This window comes from Dromiciops gliroides, chromosome 3 (assembly GCF_019393635.1).
Source record: "Dromiciops gliroides isolate mDroGli1 chromosome 3, mDroGli1.pri, whole genome shotgun sequence".
NCBI lineage: Eukaryota > Metazoa > Chordata > Mammalia > Microbiotheria > Microbiotheriidae > Dromiciops > Dromiciops gliroides.
In genome coordinates this window covers 346,213,214-346,237,960 of record NC_057863.1, presented here as the reverse complement: position 1 = coordinate 346,237,960, position 24,747 = coordinate 346,213,214, and the positions used below count along the sequence as shown (strand labels likewise).

General features: G+C 38.3%; 1 protein-coding gene across 1 annotated transcript in view; it reads right to left on the bottom strand.

The window, feature by feature from the left end:
* Positions 1 to 1,555: 1,555 nt before the first annotated feature.
* The window catches only part of PLP2 (proteolipid protein 2), a 53,087-nt gene continuing 29,895 nt past the window's right edge, over positions 1,556 to 24,747 (bottom strand). Inside the window, 2 exon segments of the mRNA XM_043993519.1 lie at positions 1,556 to 1,879; positions 1,881 to 1,961. Coding sequence (XP_043849454.1) covers positions 1,594 to 1,879; positions 1,881 to 1,961 — 367 coding nt within the window. The 3' untranslated portion in view covers positions 1,556 to 1,593.

Here is a 24,747-nt window from a genome sequence, read left to right as displayed (position 1 = left end):
CTTGTTTCTTTTATGTGAGCTTCTTTCCCCAAGTCCACCTCTACCTTTCCCTTTCTTCCAGGGCATTCCTCTTACCCCTTAACTTTATTTTAAAGATGTCATCATGGGTCAGCTAGGTGACACAGTGAACAAAGTACCAGTCCTGGACCCAAGAGGACTCGAACCCAAATCTGGCCCCAGACATAACCCACCCCACCCTGCCTGGACCACAAAAGACAAGGATAAGCAAAAAATAAATGCTTTACATTTATCATCCCTTAATATTCAATTCATACCTGTGCCCTCTAAGTATATTCCTTTCAGCTGCCCTAATACTGAGAAAGTTCTTATGAGTTGGAAGTATTATCTTCCCATGTAGGAATGTAAACAGTTTAACCTTTTGATATCCCTCATTCTTTCTTTTTCCTGTTTACCTTTTTATGCTTCTTTAGGGTCTTGTATTTGAAAGTCAAATTTTCTATTCAGTTCAGGTCTTTTCATCATGAATGTCTGAAGGTCCTCTTTTTTATTGAAATCCCATTTTTCCCCTGGAAGATAATACACAGTTTTCTAGGTAGGTGATTTTTGGTTGTAATTCCAGTTCCTTTGCCCTCCAGAATATCATATCCCTTGCCCTCTGGTTCTTTAATATAGAAGTTGCTAAATCTTGTGTTATCCTGACTATAGCTCCACAGTATTCGAATTTCTTTTTTCTAGCTTCTTGCAATATTTTCTCCTTGACCTGGGATCTTTGGAATTTGGCTATAATATTCTCGTAAGTTTTCCTTTTGGGATCTCTTTCAGGACATGATTGGTGGATTCTTTAAATTCTTTAAATTAAATTGGTGGATTCTATTTTACCTTCTGATTCTAGAATATCAGGACAATTTTCCCTGACAATTTCTTAGAAGATGATGTCTAAGCTCTTTTTTTGTCATAGTTTTCAGGTAGTCCAATGATTTTCAAATTATCTTTCCTGGATTTATTTTCCAGGTCAGCTGTTTTTCCAAGGAGATAGTTCATATTGCCCTCTATTATTTTATTTATTTGTATTTGCTTTATTGTACCTTGATTTATCATAGTCATTAGCTTCTATTTGTTCTATCCTAATTCTTTTTGTGTGTGTGAGGTAATTGGGGTTAAGTGACTTGCCCAGGGTCACAAACCTAGTAAGTGTCAAGTGTCTGAGGTTGGATTTGAACTCAGGTCCTTCTGACTCCAGGGCTGGTGTTCTATCCACTGCACCATCTAGCTGCCCCTGTGCTATCCTAATTCTTTTTTTTATTTATTAACCATTTATTCATCCTCTCAAGGCCCACTGCCCCAAAGCCCTTGATGCACCTTCTCTTGGACTGCCCACTGCCCTAAAACCCTTGGCCTCCTGTCTGGGAGAAGTTGGTCTGGCTTGGAAGAAGGCTACAGCTGAGGCCCATGGGACAGAAAGGCTGGTTCCAGCAAGAAGGGGCTGAGGGACATTTGGGCTTCTCTACTTGTCACCCTCTTCCTCCTCTTTTGGTGAGCAAGCCCATGGTGACCACACTGGTGCTATGAGGGGCCATCAGGAGACTAGGTAGCAGCTGGGGTGTGGTGGCTCCACTGGCTTTGGAAGGTACTCTAGGCATCATAGGCAAACAGGATGGCTGCCACCAGCCCCAATACCCCTCCAACCATACTGGCATCATCCGCATATTTGATAATGGTGATGAGTGAAGTGATGAAGAGGACAGATTTGATGAGAGCTCAGAAGTCAGTCCAGGGCCAGTTAATGAACTGTATCTGGTGATGCATGTTCAACATAAAGATGGCAAAAAAGACCCCAGTGAAGACCATCTGCAACACTGGTAACGTAAGGTAACCCATAACTCAGGAGGCAGAATAACAGATGACGATCAGCAAACAGCACCATCTTGGCTATGAGGAAAATCCCCTTGCAAGTGTGGGAGAACACAGTGCAGGTGGCTGAACAGACCTTCCCTGTCACCCTTTTAAGAAGTCTTTGGCTGGAAAATGGTTTCCTTCTGTTCTTTTGTGGGTTCTGCTGCTCCAAGAATTGTCTTATGTCATTATTTTGAAGGTATGTGGATGGCTCATGCTGGGAACTCCAAGGGTCACAGCCTTTCCTCCATCATTTTGGCTCTGCCACTTCAAGCAAGTCACTTAACCCTCATTATCCCACAAAACAAACAAACAAACAGAAACAACCAAGGGAGCATTGATTGCTCCTGAAGAATGGCTAAACAAATTGTGATACATGAATATAATTGAATATATTGCAACATAAGAAGGATAGATATGGAGAATTCAAAAAAGCATGGGGAGGTTCAAATGAACTATGGAGAATAAGGTTAGTAGAAGCATATACACAATGACTAGGATAATGGAAAGAATGACCAAAAACAAAACAAAACAAAAATGAAGGTGGTATAATTATCATGACTCAACTTTGCTTTTGAAAAGTGCTGAGATGGAGGAAAGGCAGTGAGCTCCCGAACTCATGACATCATCGTTCCAAAATACATCCAAATAACGCCATAGGAGAATGCCTGGAGCAGCATAACTCACAGAAGAATGTGCTGAAATCATCTTCTAACCAAGAATGGCTTGGAAGGTCAGAAGGAGGGAGCTGCTGTGCTGATATAGGAGTCAGGCCCAACCCCACAGTTATCCTGATACAGATCCAGTCTCAGGAAGTCCTCACCAGAGAAGGAGACCCCCAGAGTCTCTGAATCAGCTGAAGCACCAGTATCGTCTGGAACTAAGCTCACAGTCTGGTGAGTGGACTGAGCCCTGGGCAGGGGAGAGACTACAGGGGTCTATGCTGGTGCTAAGGGAGAACTTGGATTTTACACCCCTGCTGAGAACCAGGTGGTAGGCTCGAGTAGCAGTGGCCCAGGGTTGGGGAGGGGCACAGGCTCATCAGAGCTAACAACCACAACACACAAAACTGGTTGACTAGCAAGTTGGTCTGGGGTCATCTAGGACCAGGAAACAGGCTGAGTGAGGGAAGAACCTGATCCTCCTTAAATCGTACCACCTGGGACTTCTTAAGCTTGGGATACTGCAGCCTGGAAATAGTGCCCCACTTTAAGGAGCTAAAAGTCTAGTAAAAGAAAGGCAAGATGAGCTGACAGAGAAAGGTGAGGACCATAGAAAGTTTCTTCAGTAACAAGGAAGACTAAGGGGCACCCTCAGAGGAAGATGTCAACATCAGATCTACCATATCAAATGATAACTCATAAATCTCTTATGGATCAGCACCTATTCCATTGAGATTGCCGCTAATTTCATTCTAAACTTCATGTGACCTTGAAAAGATTATTCTCACACATATAAAGTAGATTGACTAAAGCAGAATATAAAATAACAAATACGAATTGGTCTCAGGCCATAGAGGTGTTCAAAAAGGACTTCGAAGATAAAATTAGAGAGGTAGAGGAAAAAATGGAAAGAGAAATGAGGGTGATGCAGTAAAGACATGAGAAAAAGTCAAGAGCTTGAAAAGTCAAATGGAAAAGAGGTACAAAAGCTCTCTGATGAAAATAATTGCCTAAGAATGAGGATTGAACAAATGGAAGCCAGTGACTTTATGAGAAACCAAGACACAATAAAGCAAATCGAAATGAATAAAAAAATAGAGGGCAATGTGAAATATCTTCTGGGAAAAACTGCCAACCTGGAAAATAGGTCCAGGAGAGATAATTTGAAAATTATTGGTCTACCTGAAAACCATGATCAAGGAAAGAGCTTAGACACCACCTTCCAAGATATTCTCAGGGAAAATTGCCCTGAAATTCTAGAAGAAGCAGCTAAAATAGAAATTGAAAGAATCTACCGATCACCTCCAGAAAGAGATCCCAAAAAGAAAACTCCTAGGAATATTATAGCCAAATTCCAGAGCTCTCAGGTCAAGGAGAAAATATTGCAAGCTGCCAAAAAGAAAGAATTCAAGTACTGTGGAGCCCCAGTCAGGATAGCACAAGATCTAGCAGCTTCTACATTAAAGGACCAGAGGGCATGGAATATGATATTCCAAAGGGCAAAGGAAATGGGATTACAACCAAGAATCACCTACCCAGCAAAACTTAGCATTATCTTTCAGCAGAAAAAATGGGACTTTAATGAAAAAGAAGACTTTCAGATATTTCTGATGAAAAGACCTGAACTGAATGGCAAATTTGACTTTCAAATAAAAGACACTAGAGAATCATAAAAAAATTGGAGATGGGGGACATACCTGGGGTCGTACAGTGGGTGACTGTCTGTGTCTGAGACTGGGTTTTGGCTGAGATCCCCCTGGGTCCAGGGGTGATGATTTGTCACTTAGCTAGATGATAACATCTTTAGGGTTAAATTGAGGGGTGAAGGGAATTCACTGGGGGAGGGGGAAGGGCAGAAGTGAAATCCTACAGGAAAATAACAGGAAAAGGCTTATGGAGTAGGGGAAGAGATGGGAGAGGAGCAGGGCAGTAAATGAACTTTAGACTCATCAGAAAAGGCTCAAAGATCTTAAACTCATCAGAGCTGCCTCAAGGAGGGACTAATAGACACACCCAACTGGGTGGAGTAATTTATTTAATCTGGGCAGTAAATGAGCCTAACACTCATCAAAATTGGCTCAAAGACCTCAATCTTATTAGAATTGGCTCAAGGAGGGAATAATGTACACACTCAATTGGGTGGAGTGATCTCTATAACCCTGCAGGAAAATAGGAGGGGAAGGGGATAAAGAGAGAGAGGGACAAAAGAAGGAAGGGCAGAGTGGGGATGGGGACAGACAGAAGCAAATCCCTTTTGAAGAGTGATAGGATAAAAGAAGATGGATAATAGAATAAATATCATGGGAAAGGGAATAGGATGGAAGGGAAACAGTTAACAATAGTAATCATGAAAAAGAGAAAAGGGGGGAAAATTGTACAGAAAATATTTATAGCAACTCTTGGTGGAGGCTAAGAATTGAGAATCAAGGGAATGTCCATCAATTGAGGAATGATGGGAAAAGCTATGGTATGTGATTGTAGTGGAATGGACTTGTGCTACAGGAAATGACAAACAGGATGATCCCTGAAAAACCTTGAAAGACTAATGTACATAGATGTATGGTGAAGTGAGCAGAGCTGAGAGGACATTGTGCATAGTGACAGCAGTATTGTTCAAAGAGCAATTGTGAATGACTTAACTACTCTCAGCAGTGCAATGATCCAAGACAATCCCAAGGAACTAATGAGGAACCTTACTATGCACCCCTATAGAAAGAACTGATAAAAAGAACATTTGCGGATTGTACATATATAAGTTGATTGTGATCTTGTGGAGGGGGGAGGAAAGGGAGGGAGAAAAATTTGGAACTCTAAATCTTATGAAAATGAATGTTGAAAACTACCCTTACATGTAAATGGAAAATAAAATAAATGTTTGTTGCTAAAAAAAAAAAAAGAAAGAAAGAAAAAAAAAGTGTTGAGATGAACTGATGCTGAGTGAAATAAGCAGAACCAGGAGACCATTGTACACAGTATCAACATTGTGTGTTGATCAACTGTAATAGACTTGACTTTTCTCAGCAATCTCCAAGATAGTTTCAAAGGATTCATGATGAAAAATGCTCTCTAAATCCAGAAAAAAACCAAAACACTATGGAATCTATATGCAGATTGAGCTATACTATTTCTATTTTGTTTTTGTTTTTCTTTTTTGAGGGTTTTCCTTTTTGCTCTGATTTTTCTTTCACAGCATAACTAATGCAGAAATATGTTTAATGTGATTTCATATATATAACCTATATCAGATTGCTTGCTGTTTTGGAGAGGGGGGAAGGGAGGGGAGGGAGAGAGAAAAAAATCGAAACTAGAAATCTTATAAAAACAAATGTTGAAAACTATCTCTACATGTAACTGGAAAATAATAAAATACTTTTATGGAAAAAAAGTGATGAGAAAATTCACCTCCTTCCCTACCTTGAAGAGTAAGGGCAAGATGGATATGAAGCTTTGCAAATACTGTTAGATATAGTTTATTTGTTGGTGAGTTTTACTGAATTATTTTTTCCTCTTTTTTTTTTATTATTTCTTACAAGAGATGGCTTGCTTCATAGGGGTTAAAGGAGATATGTATTCAGAAATAAAGGTGATATAAAAACAAAAGACTTTGAAAAAAAAACAAACTAAAATTAAACCAAGGCAGAAGGTAGACAGTGCTTTTTACTACTTTTGTAAAGGTAAGGTGTGAATCTTCCAATGTATAGCCAATACTGAAATTTTCTTTCCTGTACCCCTTTACAGACTCAATTCTTTGGCTGTTTTCTTGTGTACTGCACCTGTCTATGCTTTACAATCACAATTCACCTACTTGTAATATCACCTTCAAGTTGTTTACTCCAACTGATAATGAAGCCCAACACTTTGACATTTTGCACTAAGCCCCCACATTCTATCTCTATAAATACTGACAATTTGATTGTGAGCTTTTGTCTTAACCCTGTATGGTTAAAATATATTTTGTGATCCCTAGTTCTCTACTGACTTGGCTCAGCTCCTCGTGCTGACTACTCTTGACCTGCTACCATCACAACCAGGCTCTGATATTTTCTCTCCTTTTTTGTATTAGACTTAGAGTTGTGTAATTTAAAATTCTAAATGTGGGTCCTAATCTGTTCCCCCAGTTTTGGGGGAAACTGATTAAAATCACTGATAAAATGAGTTTAGGTTTTTAAGGGTTTATTGAAAGATAGTAAAAGAAGAGAAAGATTGAGAACAGAATTCCCACAACCTGGCAATGCTATCTTTCCTCAATTCCTCTGTGTAGTCCTCTGCTGCCACCACGGTGAAGTCAGGAACCCAAAAGAGACAGCACTCTCTGCACAGGCTCTCCTTCCTCCTTCTTGTCCCCTCCCAGAAATGGGAGGTTCTTCAAGCTGGTTGGTTTACTGGGCCAGAAGTTCAAAATTTTTTTTAGATTCTGAGAACCGTGCTTTTTTAAGTACTCTCAAGTGCCAGCTAGATGTGCTTAGAATCTAGTCAACTAGTAATCCAGTCAAATCAGCTAGTAATCCACTCAGGTGGGATCCTGAGTGTCTGCCAAATCTCATCTATCACATTCCATTATCTTGACAGAGTCAATAGATATGGGGTCTGGGATTCTTCTGCAATCTACCTAACTTTTGTGAGTTTTACTTTCCTTACCTATAAAGTAAGGATTATAATATCTGTCTAATCTAATTCAACAATTGATTGTAGATTTAGAGCTGGAAAGAAGTTTAGAGATCATCCAGTTCTTTGTTACATGTGTATAGTTCTCCTTTACATTCATTGCCAAGGAGGTTGCAATGCTGGAGGGAAGGAAGGAAGGATTTAGTAAGTGCTTAATATTCCAGGAACTGTGAAAGAATGACAATCCTTGCTCTCAAAGATCTTACATTCTAATGAGGGAAGATAATATACAAAATGGATCTGAAAAGTGAGGATCAATGATAATAAATGTCCCCAGAAGGACAATGCAGAAAATCAGGAACAAGGCTGAGAGGGGAATGAAGGTAAGCTGGTCTGGGTCCCTTCACAAAATGAAGGCTCTGGGAAGAACTCGCCAATGAGAGAAGGGAATGGGCCCTTCTAAAGAAAAATGCCATGGTAAGGAGACCACAGAAAGTGGATGATATCTGGTTGAGGCAGAAATTTCACCAGTATTCCAACTACCTTGACAAGGTCAAGGGGCACCATATACAAGTAATGAAGCAAAAGACCAAAATATTAAACGATTTGGCCAAAATCCTACAGGTAGTATGTGGTAGATTCAGACTCCATATTCAGGGCTTGTGAATTCAAATTGCGGTTCATCATATATTCCCACTGCAAAGCACTGATTATTATGGAGCTTAAATATAATGAGTGAATGAAAGAATGAATACATGAATTAAAATGTATTTATTACATGATTACGATATGCCAAGTTGTATATTAAATATTAGGGTTACAAATAGAAAAATGAGGATAATCTTTGCCTTCAAAAGAGCTTGTATTCTAATTCATGGAGATACTATATATCAGGGATTGATGAACATAGAGGAAGGTTTTGGGTTGGAAAGTTATGGGGATGGTGGTGGAACCATAAGGGAATAGTTAATAAAGTTGATTTTATTACAGTTCCAGAACTGGAAAGCATGGAGAGGGTTGGGAAGGAGGAAACCAAGTGGCACTATGGCCAAGAAATGAAGTGAAATGTGTCAGAAGTCAAGACCAGATATACTTGGTGATCCAGGCAACTTCCAATCAGGCCTTTATTTTGTTGTTGTTGTTGTTGTTGTGGGGCAATGAGGATTAAGTGACTTGCCCAGGGTCACACAGCTAGTGTCAAGTGTTTGAGGCCAGATTTGAACTCAGGTCCTCCTGAATCCAGGGTCGGAGCTTTATCCACTGCACTACCTAGCTTCCCCCCAATCAGGACTTTGAATTGAAGCTAAAGAGTAGAAAAATATGGTAAGCCAAGACAGAATCTTTTCTATATCCTTTAGCTTTGAGACCAAAATTCTTGAAAGGGCAGTCCATTATAAATAGGGTTTTGTTTTTGTTTGTTTGTTTGTTCGTTTGTTTGTTGTTTTTTGCGGGGCAATGAGGGTTAAGTGACTTGCCCAGGGTCACATACCTAGTAAGTGTCAAGTGTCTGAGGCTAGATTTGAACTCAGGTCTTCCTGAATCCAGGGCTGGTGCTATATCCACTGTTCCACCTAGCTGCCCCATTATAAATAGTTTTTGAGTGAGCCTGGGGAAAACCAGATCTTGGTAACCAGGTGGTGTGTGTGTGTGTGTGTGTAAGATTACCAACTCTTTTCAAGAGCAAACCCATTGCTCCAGATGTTTTGCTCTGTACTTTGTTATTTTATATTCTGCTTTAGTCAATCTACTTTATATGTGTGAGAATAATCTTTTCAAGGTCACATGAAGTTTAGAATGAAATTAGCGGCAATCTCAATGGAATAGGTGCTGATCCATAAGAGATTTATGAGTTATCATTTGAGTTATCAAATTGATATAGTACTGGAAAAAAGTGAAAGTCACAGAAATTTGTATTTCACACATGCTCTTTGATTAAGGTGGTATGGTTCAAGGTTTCATTGCCACCTAGTGGTTTGACTGTATAGATCAACCTACCTAGATAGTTGTTCATTTGTGCTTGCCCAGTGAACTGAAGCAGTTCAGGCCAAGATTGCCACCTTATGATTTATCTAATCACGTCTCAGTACTATTATCTTGCCTGTGTCAAAGTGAAACAAAGTATTTCATTTGGAATACCTTTGAAGAAGGAATTGCAAGGATGACAACTTGTTGTCAGAAGGCTATTAGGAGGCAATTCGAATAGTCCGAGTAAGAGGCAATAAAGACCTTGGAGTTTGTAGACTAGAAAAGAAGAAATAAGACTTGAGACTCATTTCAAAAATAAGAATCCACAACACTTGATGATTATGAATGTCTGTTAATGGTAGTCAGCCCTACTTGAGTAAGAAGGCTTTGTCAGTTCCCAAAAAGTAGTTGCAAGTAGGTTCAATTGAATCCATCCCTACCCTATTAAATTAATAATATTCCATGGATTCCATGTAGTTAATTGGTTGATATTCTCAGCTCTACTTTTTTTTTTTTGGTGAGGCAATTGAGGCTAAGTGACTTGCCCACGGTCACATTGCTAATAAGTTTCAAGTGTCTGAATTCAGATTTGAACTCAGATCCTCCTGAATCCAGGGCTGGTACTTTATCCATTGTGCCACCTAGCTGCCCCTTCATTTTTTTTAACTTGCCACTTGCCATCAGGTACTTTCTACCCATCTTTCCTCTCCTGGTACCATTTGGTCTAGTATGTAGTACAATACCATGGATTGGGTTTGGACTTGCTTTTCTTCTTTCTTGGAACTTCTCATCTGTATCTTTCTCCCTATCATTTCAGGCCAACTTCTTGATCAGGCTCTCAATATCCTGTCCATTTAAGTACCTATACTGGGCAGTGATGAACCATGAAGAACCTGGTATTAAGAGTGATTAGGGGCAGCTAGGTGGTGCAGTGGATAAAACACTGGCTTTGAATTCAGGAGGACCTGGGTTCAAATCCAGCCTCAGACATTTGACACTAGCTGTGTATCCTTGGGCAAGTCACTTAACCCTCATTGCCCCCCCAAAACAAAAACAAAACAAAAGAGTGATTAGATGGGAAAGAGTAGAGTAGAAAATGACATTGATTCTCAGTAACTAGAAGGATTGTATTATCATTAACACTAGCAATTAAGGCATAAGGAAGAGGTTTTGGGGAGCAAGATGATTAGTTCAGCTTTAGACACATTGAGTTTGAGGTGGCAGGGAGACATCCAGAAGCAATTAGAGTCTGGAGCTCTGAAGAGAAATCAGGGCTGGCGATATAGATTAAGGAGTTATCCACATGGTGACTTTATCCATAGAAACATAAATTTAGTTCATCAAAACCAATCTCTTCATTTTATTGAGAAGGGGAAGGAGCAAACCTATTTGTGAGGCATTATACCAATCATTTCACAGTTATCTCATTGATCCTTACAATAATCCTGGGAGCTAGGTGCTGCTGTGATGTGCCTTTTAGTAATGAGAAAAGTGAGACCCGGAGAGAGTAGCTTGCCCAGAGTCACAAAGCAGAATTTGCATCTCAGTCTTTCTTATCCCAATTCCTTATTTCTGTCCATTCCACCACTCTACTTTAATATAGATTGTTGTCATTATCAACCTGATGCATTTCCAGTATCATATGGAATATGATATTCTGGAGGCAAAGGAACTGGGATTACTCAAGGATGTGGAAAGCTATACCTGTCAATGAATATCCTTGCTGAGTGTGTGTGTGTGTGTTTTGGCAGGACAATGAGGGTTAAGTGACTTGTCCAAGGTCACACAGCTAGTAAGTGTCAAGTGTCTGAGGTTGGATTTGAGCTCAGGTCCTCCTGAATCCAGGGCCAATACTTTATTCACTGTGCTACCTAGCTGCCACCTGAGTATGTATATTTAGTTTTTTAGAAGGTGGCTCTTGGGGTTTTTGGCTTTTGCTATTTGCCTCATTAACTCAATCTTTCAAAATGCAAACTGTGTATTTGATTCCAAAATGCCCCATCCCCAAATATTTCATGTGGCCCATAGGATTTTATGATATTGACAATCAAACCACTGTAGGATCAATGGGCTGTGTTCAGGGAAAGCTGGAACCTCTGGCATGAGGGCTTGCTGAGCTCTTTTCAGAGCTGCTCACTTTGGTATCCACCTCTCACCCAACTCTTCCTTATGTCTTGTTAAGGGCTAAAATTCTAGCTAAACTGTCTAAAATATCTAATGAGTGGTCGCCAATAAATTATAAGCTTTAGCAAGAGTTAGACTTTTAAGCATTTATTAAGGAAAAGAAGAATTTGGTAAAGAGAGAGAGAAAGGCCTAGATTCCTATCTATTAAAGGGAGAGCACATTTCTAGCTCCGCTCTCCACCAGAGTCCAAAGGAAAGAGCCTGAGACCGAGCGCCCGTCTCTTCCTTCCTCCTCCCACTAGTCCGCGTCACTTCCTGACTCCTGGTCTTGCCCTCAAAGACCTTCCCTTCATGGGCAGAACTCTTCTACAGTAAGTATCCAGCAGGTGGCGTTATTCCAATCGTTACAGTCCCCCCTGTTGTTCCTCAAGAAACAAAATGTTTCCTTGACGGAACAGTAAAAAGAATATAATAACTATTGCTAACTAATAATATGTGAACAACAATATAGAAAAGGAAGAGAGGAAAGTTTTGTCCAGAGGGGCGATTTTTTTTTGTCCTCATGAACCGACGCTTTGACATTAGTCTTGCAAAGGGAGGGCCTCTGCAGAGAATACACGTTACAGATGGTGTATATTATAACAGAAAGAGAAAAAACACAACAAAAACAACAAATCAAAACTGTTCATTTAAAGTCTCTGAAAGTCTTTTCTCAGATGTCCTCTAGGTGTAGTCGTGGAATGGAAGTCTTTTCAGGGGTTGATGTGTGGATGCTGGTAATCAGCCAGGAAAATTTCCTACAAAATTGAGCTTAACACAACTTTAAAATAGCTTTGTCAATAATCAAATCAAACAATGAAAGTTCTCAATAACATGTCTAAGGGAATTCAGAATCTTAGTTGTTACACATGAAACATATAATAAAACAAAAATTGAACCATTCTTTAAAATTATAATATTACTATAGTCCCCCCCTTATGGAGGGTAATTGAGAAGACAATTGCTGCGATATTAATTATTAAAAATAATTTTTTATCTTTGTTTCATCACTTTTTGCATCATCTGCCTAATTATCCTCATGCCATTATGAGAAATTAAAAAATCTAATATAATTGGTAACAGGTGTCAAGGCCAAATTCAACACTGTATTTATCATGACACCTGAGATAATTATGGGGGTTACCATAAAAGAACAGAGAAATGATAGGATATGAGCATTCCCACACTTGAGCAATATGTACTGCCCATACAGTATGCCAGGCTTAAAATAGGTGGATGGAATATACGTCCATGCCACCGAACATATTGGAGGAAACTGAGTCAGACTTAATCAGATGCATGGGATTGAGATGGTCCATGGCATCAGGCATATAGGAGGGAGCATAGAAGCCAGGTGTAGAAGTGAGATGGGTGGGATCAATACTTCCAGCCATCTGTACAATATTGTGGGGAAAAATAAAATAAAATAAAATATTAAACCAAGAGAATCCAACCTCAACATTTGTCAAAAGCCGTTCCCTTGGCCATACCTTGACTTCGTGCATGTCTCCCCTCATGTGACAGTTCAGTGTCTACTCTTGCATGTATTCCTCTTGTGATTGGATGGCATCTTGGCCAACTGGCATCTGATAACTCAGAATAAAGGCAATTAATGTCTTAAATGATAAGTTCCCATAATCCAAGTCTCATATGGATTTAAAAATTGAGGATAATAAATGATTGCAAAAAATGTGAATACATCTTGACTCAGAACACAATATATAATTATGCAACAATTTCAAATAATACCCCTTTTTTTTACTTAGTATACAATTACTTTTTTGAAAAATCTGAACATATTTAAATAAAAGTTAAAGCACAACACAATCTCAAAGACAACTTTTACAAATGTTCCCCTCTTTTTTTTTTTTTTGGAATATGCTTATCAAAAATAATACTTCTAGAATCAATTTACACTTGCCATGGCAAACAATTTGCCAGGGAAATGCTTTAAAGAGTTTGATCAAATAATCAGTTGAGAAAAAAAAATAACAAAAACAAACAACTCAGAATATGGGAGCACAATACTCCTAGAATTAACATTGTATTATGAAATCAAAACCATGTTTCAAAATTAGATAGATGAATGAATAGAAGAAAATACACGTGGAATAATAAAAGACAATGAAATTCAAACTAGGGAAATCTAAATGAATATGAACTTAATATTAATAAGAGTATTACAAAATATAAACTTGATCGCATGACTATAAAAAGCTTTTACAAATATTCTCCTTGTTTTAGAAACTAAGTATAAGACACGATCTCAAAAGCATGAAAATCTCTATGAAAATAAACCCATACCATTAATTTCAAAATGTAGGTGTAATAGCATAGAAATTCTATGTAACCTCTGAACTGACATTAATACTCTGAGTGAATTCAGAACACTTCTGATTTCGGTATCTAAAATCCCCAATACTCATATCAATACCTTGCTGCTTACTTCTACATTTCTGTAAAATATATACCCTTCCATGGCAAAAGAAGCAGAGTCTTGAACTATGTTGATGATTGTCATTCTTATACAGCTTAAATTTTTCTTCTTTAACCCCTCTATATTGTCTGTCAGCCTTTTCACCATACAAATGCTTTATAAGATTACTAATTAAAGACAAAAGCAGGTTAGCAAAATTATGAACAAAACGAGCATATCTGGAATTTAAAGAGCTTTCTAAGATTGTCTCAAAAGCACAGCCAGGCCGGGGAAGGGCTGAGCCTGAAGCTGCAAATGCAGGTAGAAAAAGTTTAGCATGCGCACCAGATCTCTGGACTTCCCAGGCAGGGGAAGCTATGGGCTTGGCCATAGGAGGAGTAGAGGGTGGGGTCTGGAGAGGAGGGGAGGGACCAGAGCAATTTGAATCAGACTTGATTTTGAACTCAGGCCTGGATTCCTCTTCCCCCACTTTGCCTCCAGGTGCTAGGGGATTAAAAGCTTCTAGAGGGTGGGTCATTGCCTCCAGGCATGCAAAATTAGAGCAACAATTAGTGTTAGAATTGGGAAAAGCTGCAGGAATCTCTTCAGGTTTCTCTGAAAAAGCATGGTTGGGAGAGGGAGAGATATTTCCTTGTGTGAGTAAGTTGCTGGCTCTTTTAACAAAAAGAAAAAGAAAAATAGAAAATCCACAAAAACAAAGCATTAACATGATCTTATCTCCCATTTGTCTGGTTAAACAGACTAAAATCAAAAATAGGATAATTAGGGAGTTTAAAAGGTCCATTTGAAAAAATTTAAAGGGAAAACACCAGGCAATTCAGCAGTACTTAAGATTTAAAGGGTTAGGGTAGGGAAAATTTCTTACCCAACCGGAAGATCAGAAGTGAGGTTCAGCTTTCCTCTTCGTGGTCAGCCATCTGTTAAGGGCTAAAATTCTAGCTAAACTGTCTAAAATATCTAATGAGTGGTCGCCAATAAATTATAAGCTTTAGCAAGAGTTAGACTTTTAAGCATTTATTAAGGAAAAGAAGAATTTGGTAAAGAGAGAGAGAAAGGCCTAGATTCCTATCTATTAAAGGGAGAGCACATTTCTAGCTCCGCTCTCCACCAGAGTCCAAAGGAAAGAGCCTGAGACCGAGCGCCCGTCTCTTCCTTCCTCCTCCCACTAGTCCGCGTCACTTCCTGACTCCTGGTCTTGCCCTCAAAGACCTTCCCTTCATGGGCAGAACTCTTCTACAGTAAGTATCCAGCAGGTGGCGTTATTCCAATCGTTACAGTCTTCATATCAGTAGACAGGCTAAACCAGACTCAAGGTAACCAAGGGGCCTCAAACCTGTCATTGAGTTAGGAGGATGTCTACCCCAAGCATGTGAAGACTTCCCCTTGTGGAATGGGCAGATTAAAACAATTTGTTCCTATGGTTATGAAGTCCCATTTTTTCCCCTGAAAGATTATACTCAGTTTTACTGGGTGTGAGTTTTGGTTGTAATCCCAGTTCCTTTGCCTCCAGAATATCATATTCCATGCCATCTGGTCCTTTAATGTAGATGCTGCTAGATCTTGTGTTATCCTTACTGTAGCTCCACAGTATTCCTTTTGTCTAGCTGCTTGCAATATTTTCTCCTTGACCTGGGATCTCTGGAATTTGACTATAATATTCCTTGAAGTTTTCCTTTTGGGATCTCTTTCTGGAGATGAATGGTGGATTCTTTCAATTTCTATTTTACCTTATACTTCTAGAATATAAGGGCAATTTTCCCTGAACAATTTCTTGGAAGATGATGCCTAAATTCTTATTTTGATCATGGTTTTCAGGTAGTCCAATTATTTTCAAATTATTTCTCCTTTATCTATTTTCCAGGTTAGCTGTTTTTACCAAGGAGATATTTCATATTGCCCTCTATTTTTTTATTCATTTGGATTTACTTTGTTGTGTCTTGGATTCTCATAAAGTCACTAGCTTCCATTTGTTCAATCCTAATTCTTAGGCAATTATTTCTTCAGAGAGCTTTTGTATCTCCTTTTCCATTTGGCTCTTCAAGCTGTTGACTTTTTTCTCATGACTTTCCTGCATTGTTCTCATTTCTCTTTCCATTCTTTCCTCTACCTCTCTAAATCTTCCTTCTATCTCTCTTACTTTCTCCTCAAAGTCCTTTTTGAGCATTTCCATGACCTGAGACCAATTCATATTTTTCTTGGAAGCTTTGGGTGTTGGAGCTTTGACTTTGTTATTATCTTCTTCTGAGGGTGTAATCTGGTCTACCTTGCCCCAAAGAAGCTTTCTATAGTCCTCTGCTTTATCTGCCTACTCATCTTGACCCAGAAGCAGATGTTTGATTGAAATCTGATTCTCTATGTTCAGAAGCTTGGCATGCCTGTTCCCCTCCCCCACTGGGTCACTGCAACTCAAATCAGTTTACTGGTTCAGAATATGGGCACTCCACCTTAACTCCAGCAGAGATCACAGCCATTTCACCCCAGCCAACTGCTGAACCCCCTCACTGGTCTGTGAGCTGAATTTCAGAAGAAGACGCTGGAGTTGAAGATTCTAAGGCTCTAGAGGTGAGTTTTGCAACATGTACTGAGCACCTCTCTCAGCCTTAACAGCAGGTGATCCCAGTCACCTAATTAAGCTGTCTTTGGGGGCAGGGGGGTGGGGTTTGGCTGCTCTGAGAGTTGTCTTATGACATTATTTTTGGAGTGTGTGGATGGGTTTGTTGAGAGGTAGGGGGAATCAAAGCCTTTCCTCTGCCATCTTGGTTTTGACCCCTGTTCCTTATGATTATGAAAGCAGCTTAAGCAGGTACTCTGGAGTGCTTAGAGCTTGGTCAGACATCAAAGATACCCAAGGTCATCCACTGCATTCTGGGCTATCAATGCCAGTCATCTTGACTTTTGCCTTGCCACTGGACTTTGATTACTCTGAAAGAGAGAGAGAGAGGCTGATGACTATGTGAAACTCTGTCTCACTTAAATCCAATTCATGCACAAGTCAAGACATCACTCTGTGATGTTATAGGGCTCTTCAAAAATGAAGGCTGAAAAACAAAAGGGTCAATGGAGATTGTAAAGGAAGGAATGATAGGATGTTCCCAATTCCTAGGGTGGAATGAATTGGTCACTATTGCATAGACACTGCAGACATGAAAAACAGGGAAGAGGACTATACAAGAAACTGTTATTTTCCATGTGCTGTGGTATATATTTATGTAGATATAGCAATATGAATAAATTTAACAAGGTAGTTACACATTGTTTTATTTGTACCCATTTCTGTACCTTTCTTATCTTCCCTCTGTAGGAGTAAATAAGATTATCAATGGAAAGAACAAGAAGAGAGAATGAAGGACAAAACCATGATAAACACTAAGAGATAGAAAAGATGATGATTCAATGAAGGGGATGGAGGTAGGAAGAAAAACTGCAAAGTGTGGTATCTCTGAAGCTGAGCCAAGAGAAGGGGGTGGTCCACAAAAAGCTAGGACTTGGTCAAGGAGAATGAGTGAATAAAAGGTCAATAGATAGGGTAATTGGGTGGTTAAAAGGGACCATAACAAATCTTTCATAAAGTTCAGGGTTCAGATGCTGGATTGAAAAGGGTTGGGGATAGAGTAGGTAATAAGGAAGTGGGTTAGTTGGGCACAAACAACTTTATCAAGATGTTAAAGTGAGAAAGAAGAAAAGAGAAGGGATAATAGCCAGTGTACCACTTTAATTACAACAGAGTATGTTAAAGGTTGTATTACAAAATAAGAATATAAAGGAAAGCAGGAACCTTCCATAATATGTTGCTGAGGAATATATATATTTTATTCTAGTGGCACTTTTTAGATGGCAAGGGGGAGAGTAACCGGACCTGTGATTTTATTGGTAAGAATAAATCCTAGTGACAAAATTCTTTCTACCAGCAGAGATTGAAACCTACTCTTCAATTTATAGTTGAGAAAGTTAATTGTACTACTTAGAGATTGTGACTTATCCAGACAACCAGTATGTGTCAGAGATACAACTTGAATTCTTGTCTTACTAAACAGGTCTTCCTAATGGAGGCCAGTTCTCTATTCACCACAAAAAACTACTTCTGACCTCACAACTTAATAGAGTTGAAAAGGGTAGAGGAGAAGGATTATGTAGTAGCTATTAGGGCCAAAAATCTAATATGATCTGAGGATGCATTAATAGAGGGAAGATGATAATCATTCTTTACTTCTTCCTGGTCAGAGCACATCTAGAATAGAGAGTTGATTTCTTAGTGACATGTTTTAAGAAGGACACTGAAATACTGGAATGTATTCCAGAGAAGGATGACAAATATGGTAAGAGGTCTTCAGCCCATTCCAAGAATACTGTTTGAAGAAACTGAAGATATTTAACTTAGAGAAGAATAGATCTAGGGGAAATATGATAACTGTCTTCAAGAGGCATAGTAGACAAAGCACTTTATCTTCTTGACTCAAGAAAATCTGAGTACAATCTAACCTTAAATACTTCCTGGGTGTGAACCTGGGCAAGTCAATCAATCTCTTTCTGTCTCTTTTTCCTCATTTGTAAAATGAGAATAAGAATAGCACCAATCTCTGAGGCTTGTTGCGAGGATCAAATGAGATATTTTAAATGCTTTGCAAAACTTAAAGTGTCATAGGTTAGTTATTATTATTATTAGGCACTCAAAGACCTGTTGTGGGAAAAGAGATTAGACTTGTGTTTAGCCTGAGGGGGCAGGAATAGGAACAATGGGTGTAATTGGCAGAAAAGCAGATTTAGATTTAATATGAGGAAAAACTTTCTAACAATTATAGCTGTACAGAAGTGGAATGTGTTTCCTCAGGAGGTAGTGATTTTCCCTTAACTGGAAAATTTTTATGAATGTTTTTGGTAATTTTACTTTTTTTCAGTTAACAAGCATTTTTTTTCTCTCCCTCTTGTCTCCTTCCCCATGGGAGGGACGGGGAAGGAAAGAAAAGAAAGAAAAGGAAAAAACCAAACTGTTGCAAAAGCAAATAAATATGCACAAACAAAATAAATTACATGTCGGCCATGGTCAAAAAAGTGCATGTCTCATTCTGTATCTTGAGTTTATCACCTTTTTATCAGGAGGTAGGTAACAGGATACATACTTTATCACTGTTGTTCTGGAATCACGGTTGCTGGAGGTTTTCGGGGCTTTTTGTTTTTCTTTCTTTCTTTCTTTCTTTCTTTCTTTCTTTCTTTTTCTTTCTTTTTTGCAGGGCAATGAAGGTTAAGTGACTTGCTCAGGATCACACAGCTAGTAAGTGTCAAGTGTCTGAGATCAGATTTGAACTCAGGTCTTCCTGGATCCAGGATCAGTGCTTTATCCACTGCGCCACCTAGCTGCCCCCTTTTTTTGGTTCTTCTTTCTTATTTTAGAAGGTTTTCAATCAATGGTTGAATGATCAGTTGTCAGGCATGTCATAGAAAGGATATGGATCCTGAAGTATGGCTTAGATCAGATGGTTCTCTGAGGTTAGTTACTTCCAATATTAAGATACTGAAGTTATAGAAGCCTAGAGATCTCTATAAACAACTTCTCTTCAAAAGTGTTGCTCTATAACTCTTTTCAGTCTATAATTCTTTGTTCAAGTAATATTTCTACCTTTATAAATCCTTGGATTAAATACTTGGATTATTTGTATTTCACTTATAGGATTAGAGGATTTTGTTGGAAGGTGGGGAGTAAAGATGACAGATGAGTAAAAGGTAACATCTTTGTCACAGTTCACCCCAAAACTTTTTCACATGACCACAAAACATGTGCCAAATTAAATTCTGAGCAGGAAGATCAAGGAAATAGTCACAGTGAGTTGTTTCTCTAGACCAAGGCAGCTTAGGAAGATAGACAGAGACATCTATGGACATTGGAGTATGTGTTGACAAGCTGCCTAGGCAATGGATCAGAGGAAGGAGGCTGCTCATGAGGTCATAGCCATAAGAAATGCCATTGGGTAGTGGTAGCAAAAGTCAGGGAGTTAAGTCTACATCTTGAAGTTTTAGCTTTAAAAAGAAATAGTTTCCCAGTTCACCCAAACTGCATAGGAAAACATTACTTGTGACTGGAACAGAGAAAAAGCATACTGACATCTAGCGTCTAATTTTAACAGTTAGGTAATACTTTATATGCATCTCCCATTTATCCACAGAAGGGAACCAAATGAATGATGATCAAACTTTTCTTGTAAATGGAATTTTTCTTCTCTCAGAGAAATTCCTGTTCATGCTGCATGTTTCTTTCTTGAAGCAGTTAAGCCTTCTTTGCTGTTTTACCAAGTTAACCAAATGCTACATTTTGTGGTGGTTCTTGGTGTACCAAGAATGCACTATAAAGAATATTGAGTAGAAAGTGACCCAGATCTGGGCTGAATTTTACTTCTGACACATGCTGTCTGTGGAACTCTGGGCAAGTCATTCAGCCTCTCAGTGTTCTAGACAGTCCTCTAAGACTAAAAATTGCAGAGAGATTTCCATCCTACATTGGTAGAGGAAGTTTCCTCACCTGTGAATTCCCACAGATCTAGTCTCTATCTTGTTGCTGTTGTTGTTGTTTGTCCTTCATTCTTGAAGAGGCCCGTGAAATCAGGATGATGTCATGACTTGCTGTGAATTGGATTTAAGTGAGGGAGGGCTGTGTAAGGTCACCAACCTCACTCTCTCCTTCAGAGCCATCTGGGTCCAGTGGTAATATCTATCTATCTATCTATCTATCTATCTATCTATCTATCTATCTATCTATCTATCTATCTATCTATCTATCTAATCAGAATGACTGGAGATGGCCCTGGTTGTTTAAGGCAATTGGGGTTAAGCAACTTACCCAAGGTCAGACAGCTAGAAAGTGTCTGAGGTGAGATTTGAACTTAGGTCCTCCTAACTTCAGAGCCTGTGTTCTTTCCACCATGGCCCCTAGCTGCCCCTAGTCTCTAAAAATACACCAAAATACCTAATTTCACTTTTGCATAGGCTGCCAAAAAGAGATGCCCCTGAAAAGGTCAAGGCTGAGGAAGGACTTAGTAAGAACATGTCTATAGGTAACAGGAAACTTAGGTTCAATACCTTTGTTCTTCTCTCCCTGATTATTTAGTGGGTTTGAGCATGGCTAATATTATGTTTGAATTATATGGATAACTGAAACCATAGATAAGACAATATTACTAAATTCTGATTAGTGTAAATAATAAATCCTCTGAAGTGGTCACATTGAAAATCACTCTGCATATTTCCACTGGACTGGAACCAAGTAGAACACATTGCCAAAGGTGGCAGCATAAGTATTACAGTGGCAGACATGCTGGCAGTACTGGGTGCTGATTAATTTCTCTTCTCTGGGCCTCAGTTTCTTCATCTGTCAAAGAAGGAGATTGATACACAAACACATCACCACCTTTCTCCCTTCATAACTCCCTCTATCTTCAATTAAAGCCTTCCTTGTAACAAAGCAAAACAAATAATCAAAACAACCAATAACTGAGGCCATGTGTGATAATATATGTGATATTTAGCCCCTGCAATGCTCTATCTCTTTGCTGAGAGGAAAAGGGTATATTTCATTATATGCTCTTCATGACCAATATTGTTAGAATTTTTCTGAATTGAGATTGTTTTTAGTGTTTTTTAAAAATTTGCATCATTTTATGATTTCATGAGTTGTTCACCTGGTTCTGCTTACTTCATTCTTCAGTAGTTAATATAAATCTTTCCATGTTTCTCTGAATTCCTCATGTTCAACATTATCCCAGCACCTAGCTGAGTGTCTTGCACACAATAAATGCTTGATAAATACTTGTTGATTGACTTATTGTTTTTTTTACAGGGCAATGAGGGTTAAGTGATTTGCCCAGGGTCACACAGCTAGTAAGTGTCAAGTGTCTGAGGCTGGATATGATCTCAGGTCCTCCTGAATCCAGGGTCGGTGCTTTATCCACTGTGCCACCTAGGGGCACCCCCTGTTGATTGACTTATAATAGTATTCTGTTACACTCATGTACTACAAATTATTCAAAATACCTCAATTAATAGAATTTCACTTTGTTTCTAGTTCTTTGCCACTGCAAAATTGCTGTCAAGACAATTTTGACATATATTACACCTTTCTATTTTTTATTGTGTTGGAGGTATATGCCTCATACTAGGATTTCTGGGTCCAAGGGTTTAAATATTTTTTTCTTGCATGATTTCAGATTGTTTTTCAGAATGGATAGACCAATAGTTCCACCAATTATGTATTAGGACTTTTCTAGCACTCACTGCTCCTATTATTTGTAGTCTTTTTGTAATTTTTTGTAATCCAATTTCCTGGTTTTGAGGTAAAATTTTATAGGATCATAAAAGAATAGATTTAGAGCAAGAAGGGACTTTTAAAGTTCATCTAGTTCAAAAATGAGGAAACCAGGGCCCAGGGAGGTTAAGTGATATGTTTAAGATCATATTAGTAGTATGTAGAAGAAATAATACTTGACTCCAGGTTTTCTAAAACCAAACCCGGGAACTGTTTCCATTTTCTGCCTTGTCTTCTTTGTCATGAAGCCCAGTGAGTTCCTATAGCCACAAAAGTATAGAGCACTTTCTAACTGCAAGGAGAGTATATGCTTAAAAACCACCATAGCCATTGCACTTTGTATTTCCTGCTCTGGGATATAATAAGAGTATCAAGCACCAAGGTGGGTAGGGTTTATTATGCCAACTCAGGAAAATTTACTTTATGGAGGTAGATTGCACTTTGTAGAGTAACCCAACAGCAAGGATGAAAAGGTGATTGTGGTGCCTCGTTAGAAAAGGTTGGAGAAAAGATTGTCACCATAGCAATTCCTGTAGTCAAGAAGCAATCTATATTAAGCCCTCAAGTGAAAAGAAAGGTAGTCACATGAAGGTCATGGACTTACTGAGTATATGGAAGCTGAGATAAAGAATGTCTCAGGTCAAAAGTAGGGTATATTTGGAGCCTCTGTAAAAGACCTTGAGGACATATTAATGCCCTAATGGCCAGAAGTGACTTTCATTGGAACTGGTTCAGGCTGGGGTTATGGGGAAGGAGGAAAGATTGTTTTAATTATAGTTCTTTAATTATTAGTGAGTTACTGCATGTTTACATATTGTCATTGGTAGTCTGACATTTTTCTTTTGAAACTTTTCATAGCCTTTATATAATAGAAAATGGGTGATATAATGTCCAATATATATATGTCACTTTCTTATATACCTTGGATATCAAATTTTTTATGCTCTATTTTATGGAAAGATTTTTCTTTTCTAATTCATTCTATTTTTATTTTGTTTGTGCAAAATATGTCAAATTTCATATGATTTAAATAGTTTATCTGTTATGTAGCCTCTGTCTTTTGATTAGCTAAGGATTCTGACCCTAGACATAGCTATGAAGCTTACCTCCTATTTCCCTCAATTTTTAAATGGTGTGAATTTTTATATTCTAATAATTTATCTATTTTGAACATATTGTGCTACATTCTGTAAGATGTTAGCCAATGTAATTTCTTCTAAACTGCTTCCCAAATTTCCCAGCATGTCTTATCATGTAAAGAATATTTTACCTAATAATTTATGTTATTGGATTTATTAATCACTAGACTACTATTTTTGATTACCTCTGGTCTTTATTATTTAACCTCTTCCATTGATCTACTTTCCTATTTCTAAACACTACCAAATATTAATATAGTAATTTCTGCTTCATAATAGAGTTTGAGGTTTGGTAATGGCATGTGACCCTTCATTTTAACTTTTTTCATGGTTTCCCTTGAGATTTTCAACCTTTTCTTTTCATAAACAAATTTTGTTATTATTGCATGGAACTAAATCTATGGTTAATTTTGGTAGTATCATCACTTTTATTATGCTGGTAAGGCTCAACTATGAGTGCTGTCTCTCCAATTATTTGTCTTACTTTATTTTTGTAACAATATTTTGTAGTTGTATTTATATATGTCCAGGATGTCTTGGTAGGTTAGCTCCCAGATATCATATGCATTTTGTAGTTATTTTGACTTGAATTTCTCTCATTATTTTTATTAGTGTTCTTAGAGTCATCCTAGATTCTTCCCTCTCTATAATGTGCCCTACTATCCAATCAGTCTTATTTTTTTTTTGCGGGGTAATGAGGGTTAAGTGACTTGCCTAGGGTCATACAGCTAGTAAGTGTCAAGTGTCTGAGGCTGGATTTGAACTCAGGTCCTCCTGAATCCAAGGCCAGTGCTTTATCCACTGTGCCACCTAGCTGCCCCTATCCAATCAGTCTTAAATCCTACTCATTCTAATTTTATAAGATCTCTTGCATCTGTCCCTCTCTCTCCACCCACACCTCAGACCTTAATCACCTCTCTCCTGGACAACTATAATTTTCTCCCAATTAGTCTCCCTAGATTCAGTAAATCATCCATCCATTTCTTCCTTCACACAGCTGCCAAAATGAGCTCTCCCTTTTAAAAATAGTTTAGTTATTATCTTTGATTTTTGCATCATAGTCCTAGACTTTTAACTACCACTCCTTCACATACTAAACAAACCTCTTCCTTGTAACAACAGCAAACATTTAAGCACAGCCAAAGGATATAATACCATGTCTGCTTATTCACACTATTTTCCACGATATGTACCCCAATCCTGAGTTTTGTAGGACTGAGATTATTGCCCAAAATGCATCATTTTGATTGTGTTTCTAAGTTATCTTTTACATTTTTGAAGTCATTATAAATATTATTCTCTTGGTTCTATTTTCTGTTCTCCTCTTCTGTCTCTATCAAGAAGTCGACATCTTTGTTGTAAATCTAATGAGAAACAAAAAGGAATACAAGGTTTAAAAAAGGTATGGCTAACAGAAATTTATTAGAAATTACAGGTTAGGAAGAAGGAATGAAAAGGACCAAAGACTGGTAGAAGCCTCATTCACTTACATCATGAAAACACTCTTTTAGAAAAGTATCCGTAAATATCAGAAATGATGAACACTAAATATCATCACACACATAGATAAATTGATTAAATTTTAATGGACAGGAAAAAAAATTTGTTATTGATGTCAATTGTAACTAAGGT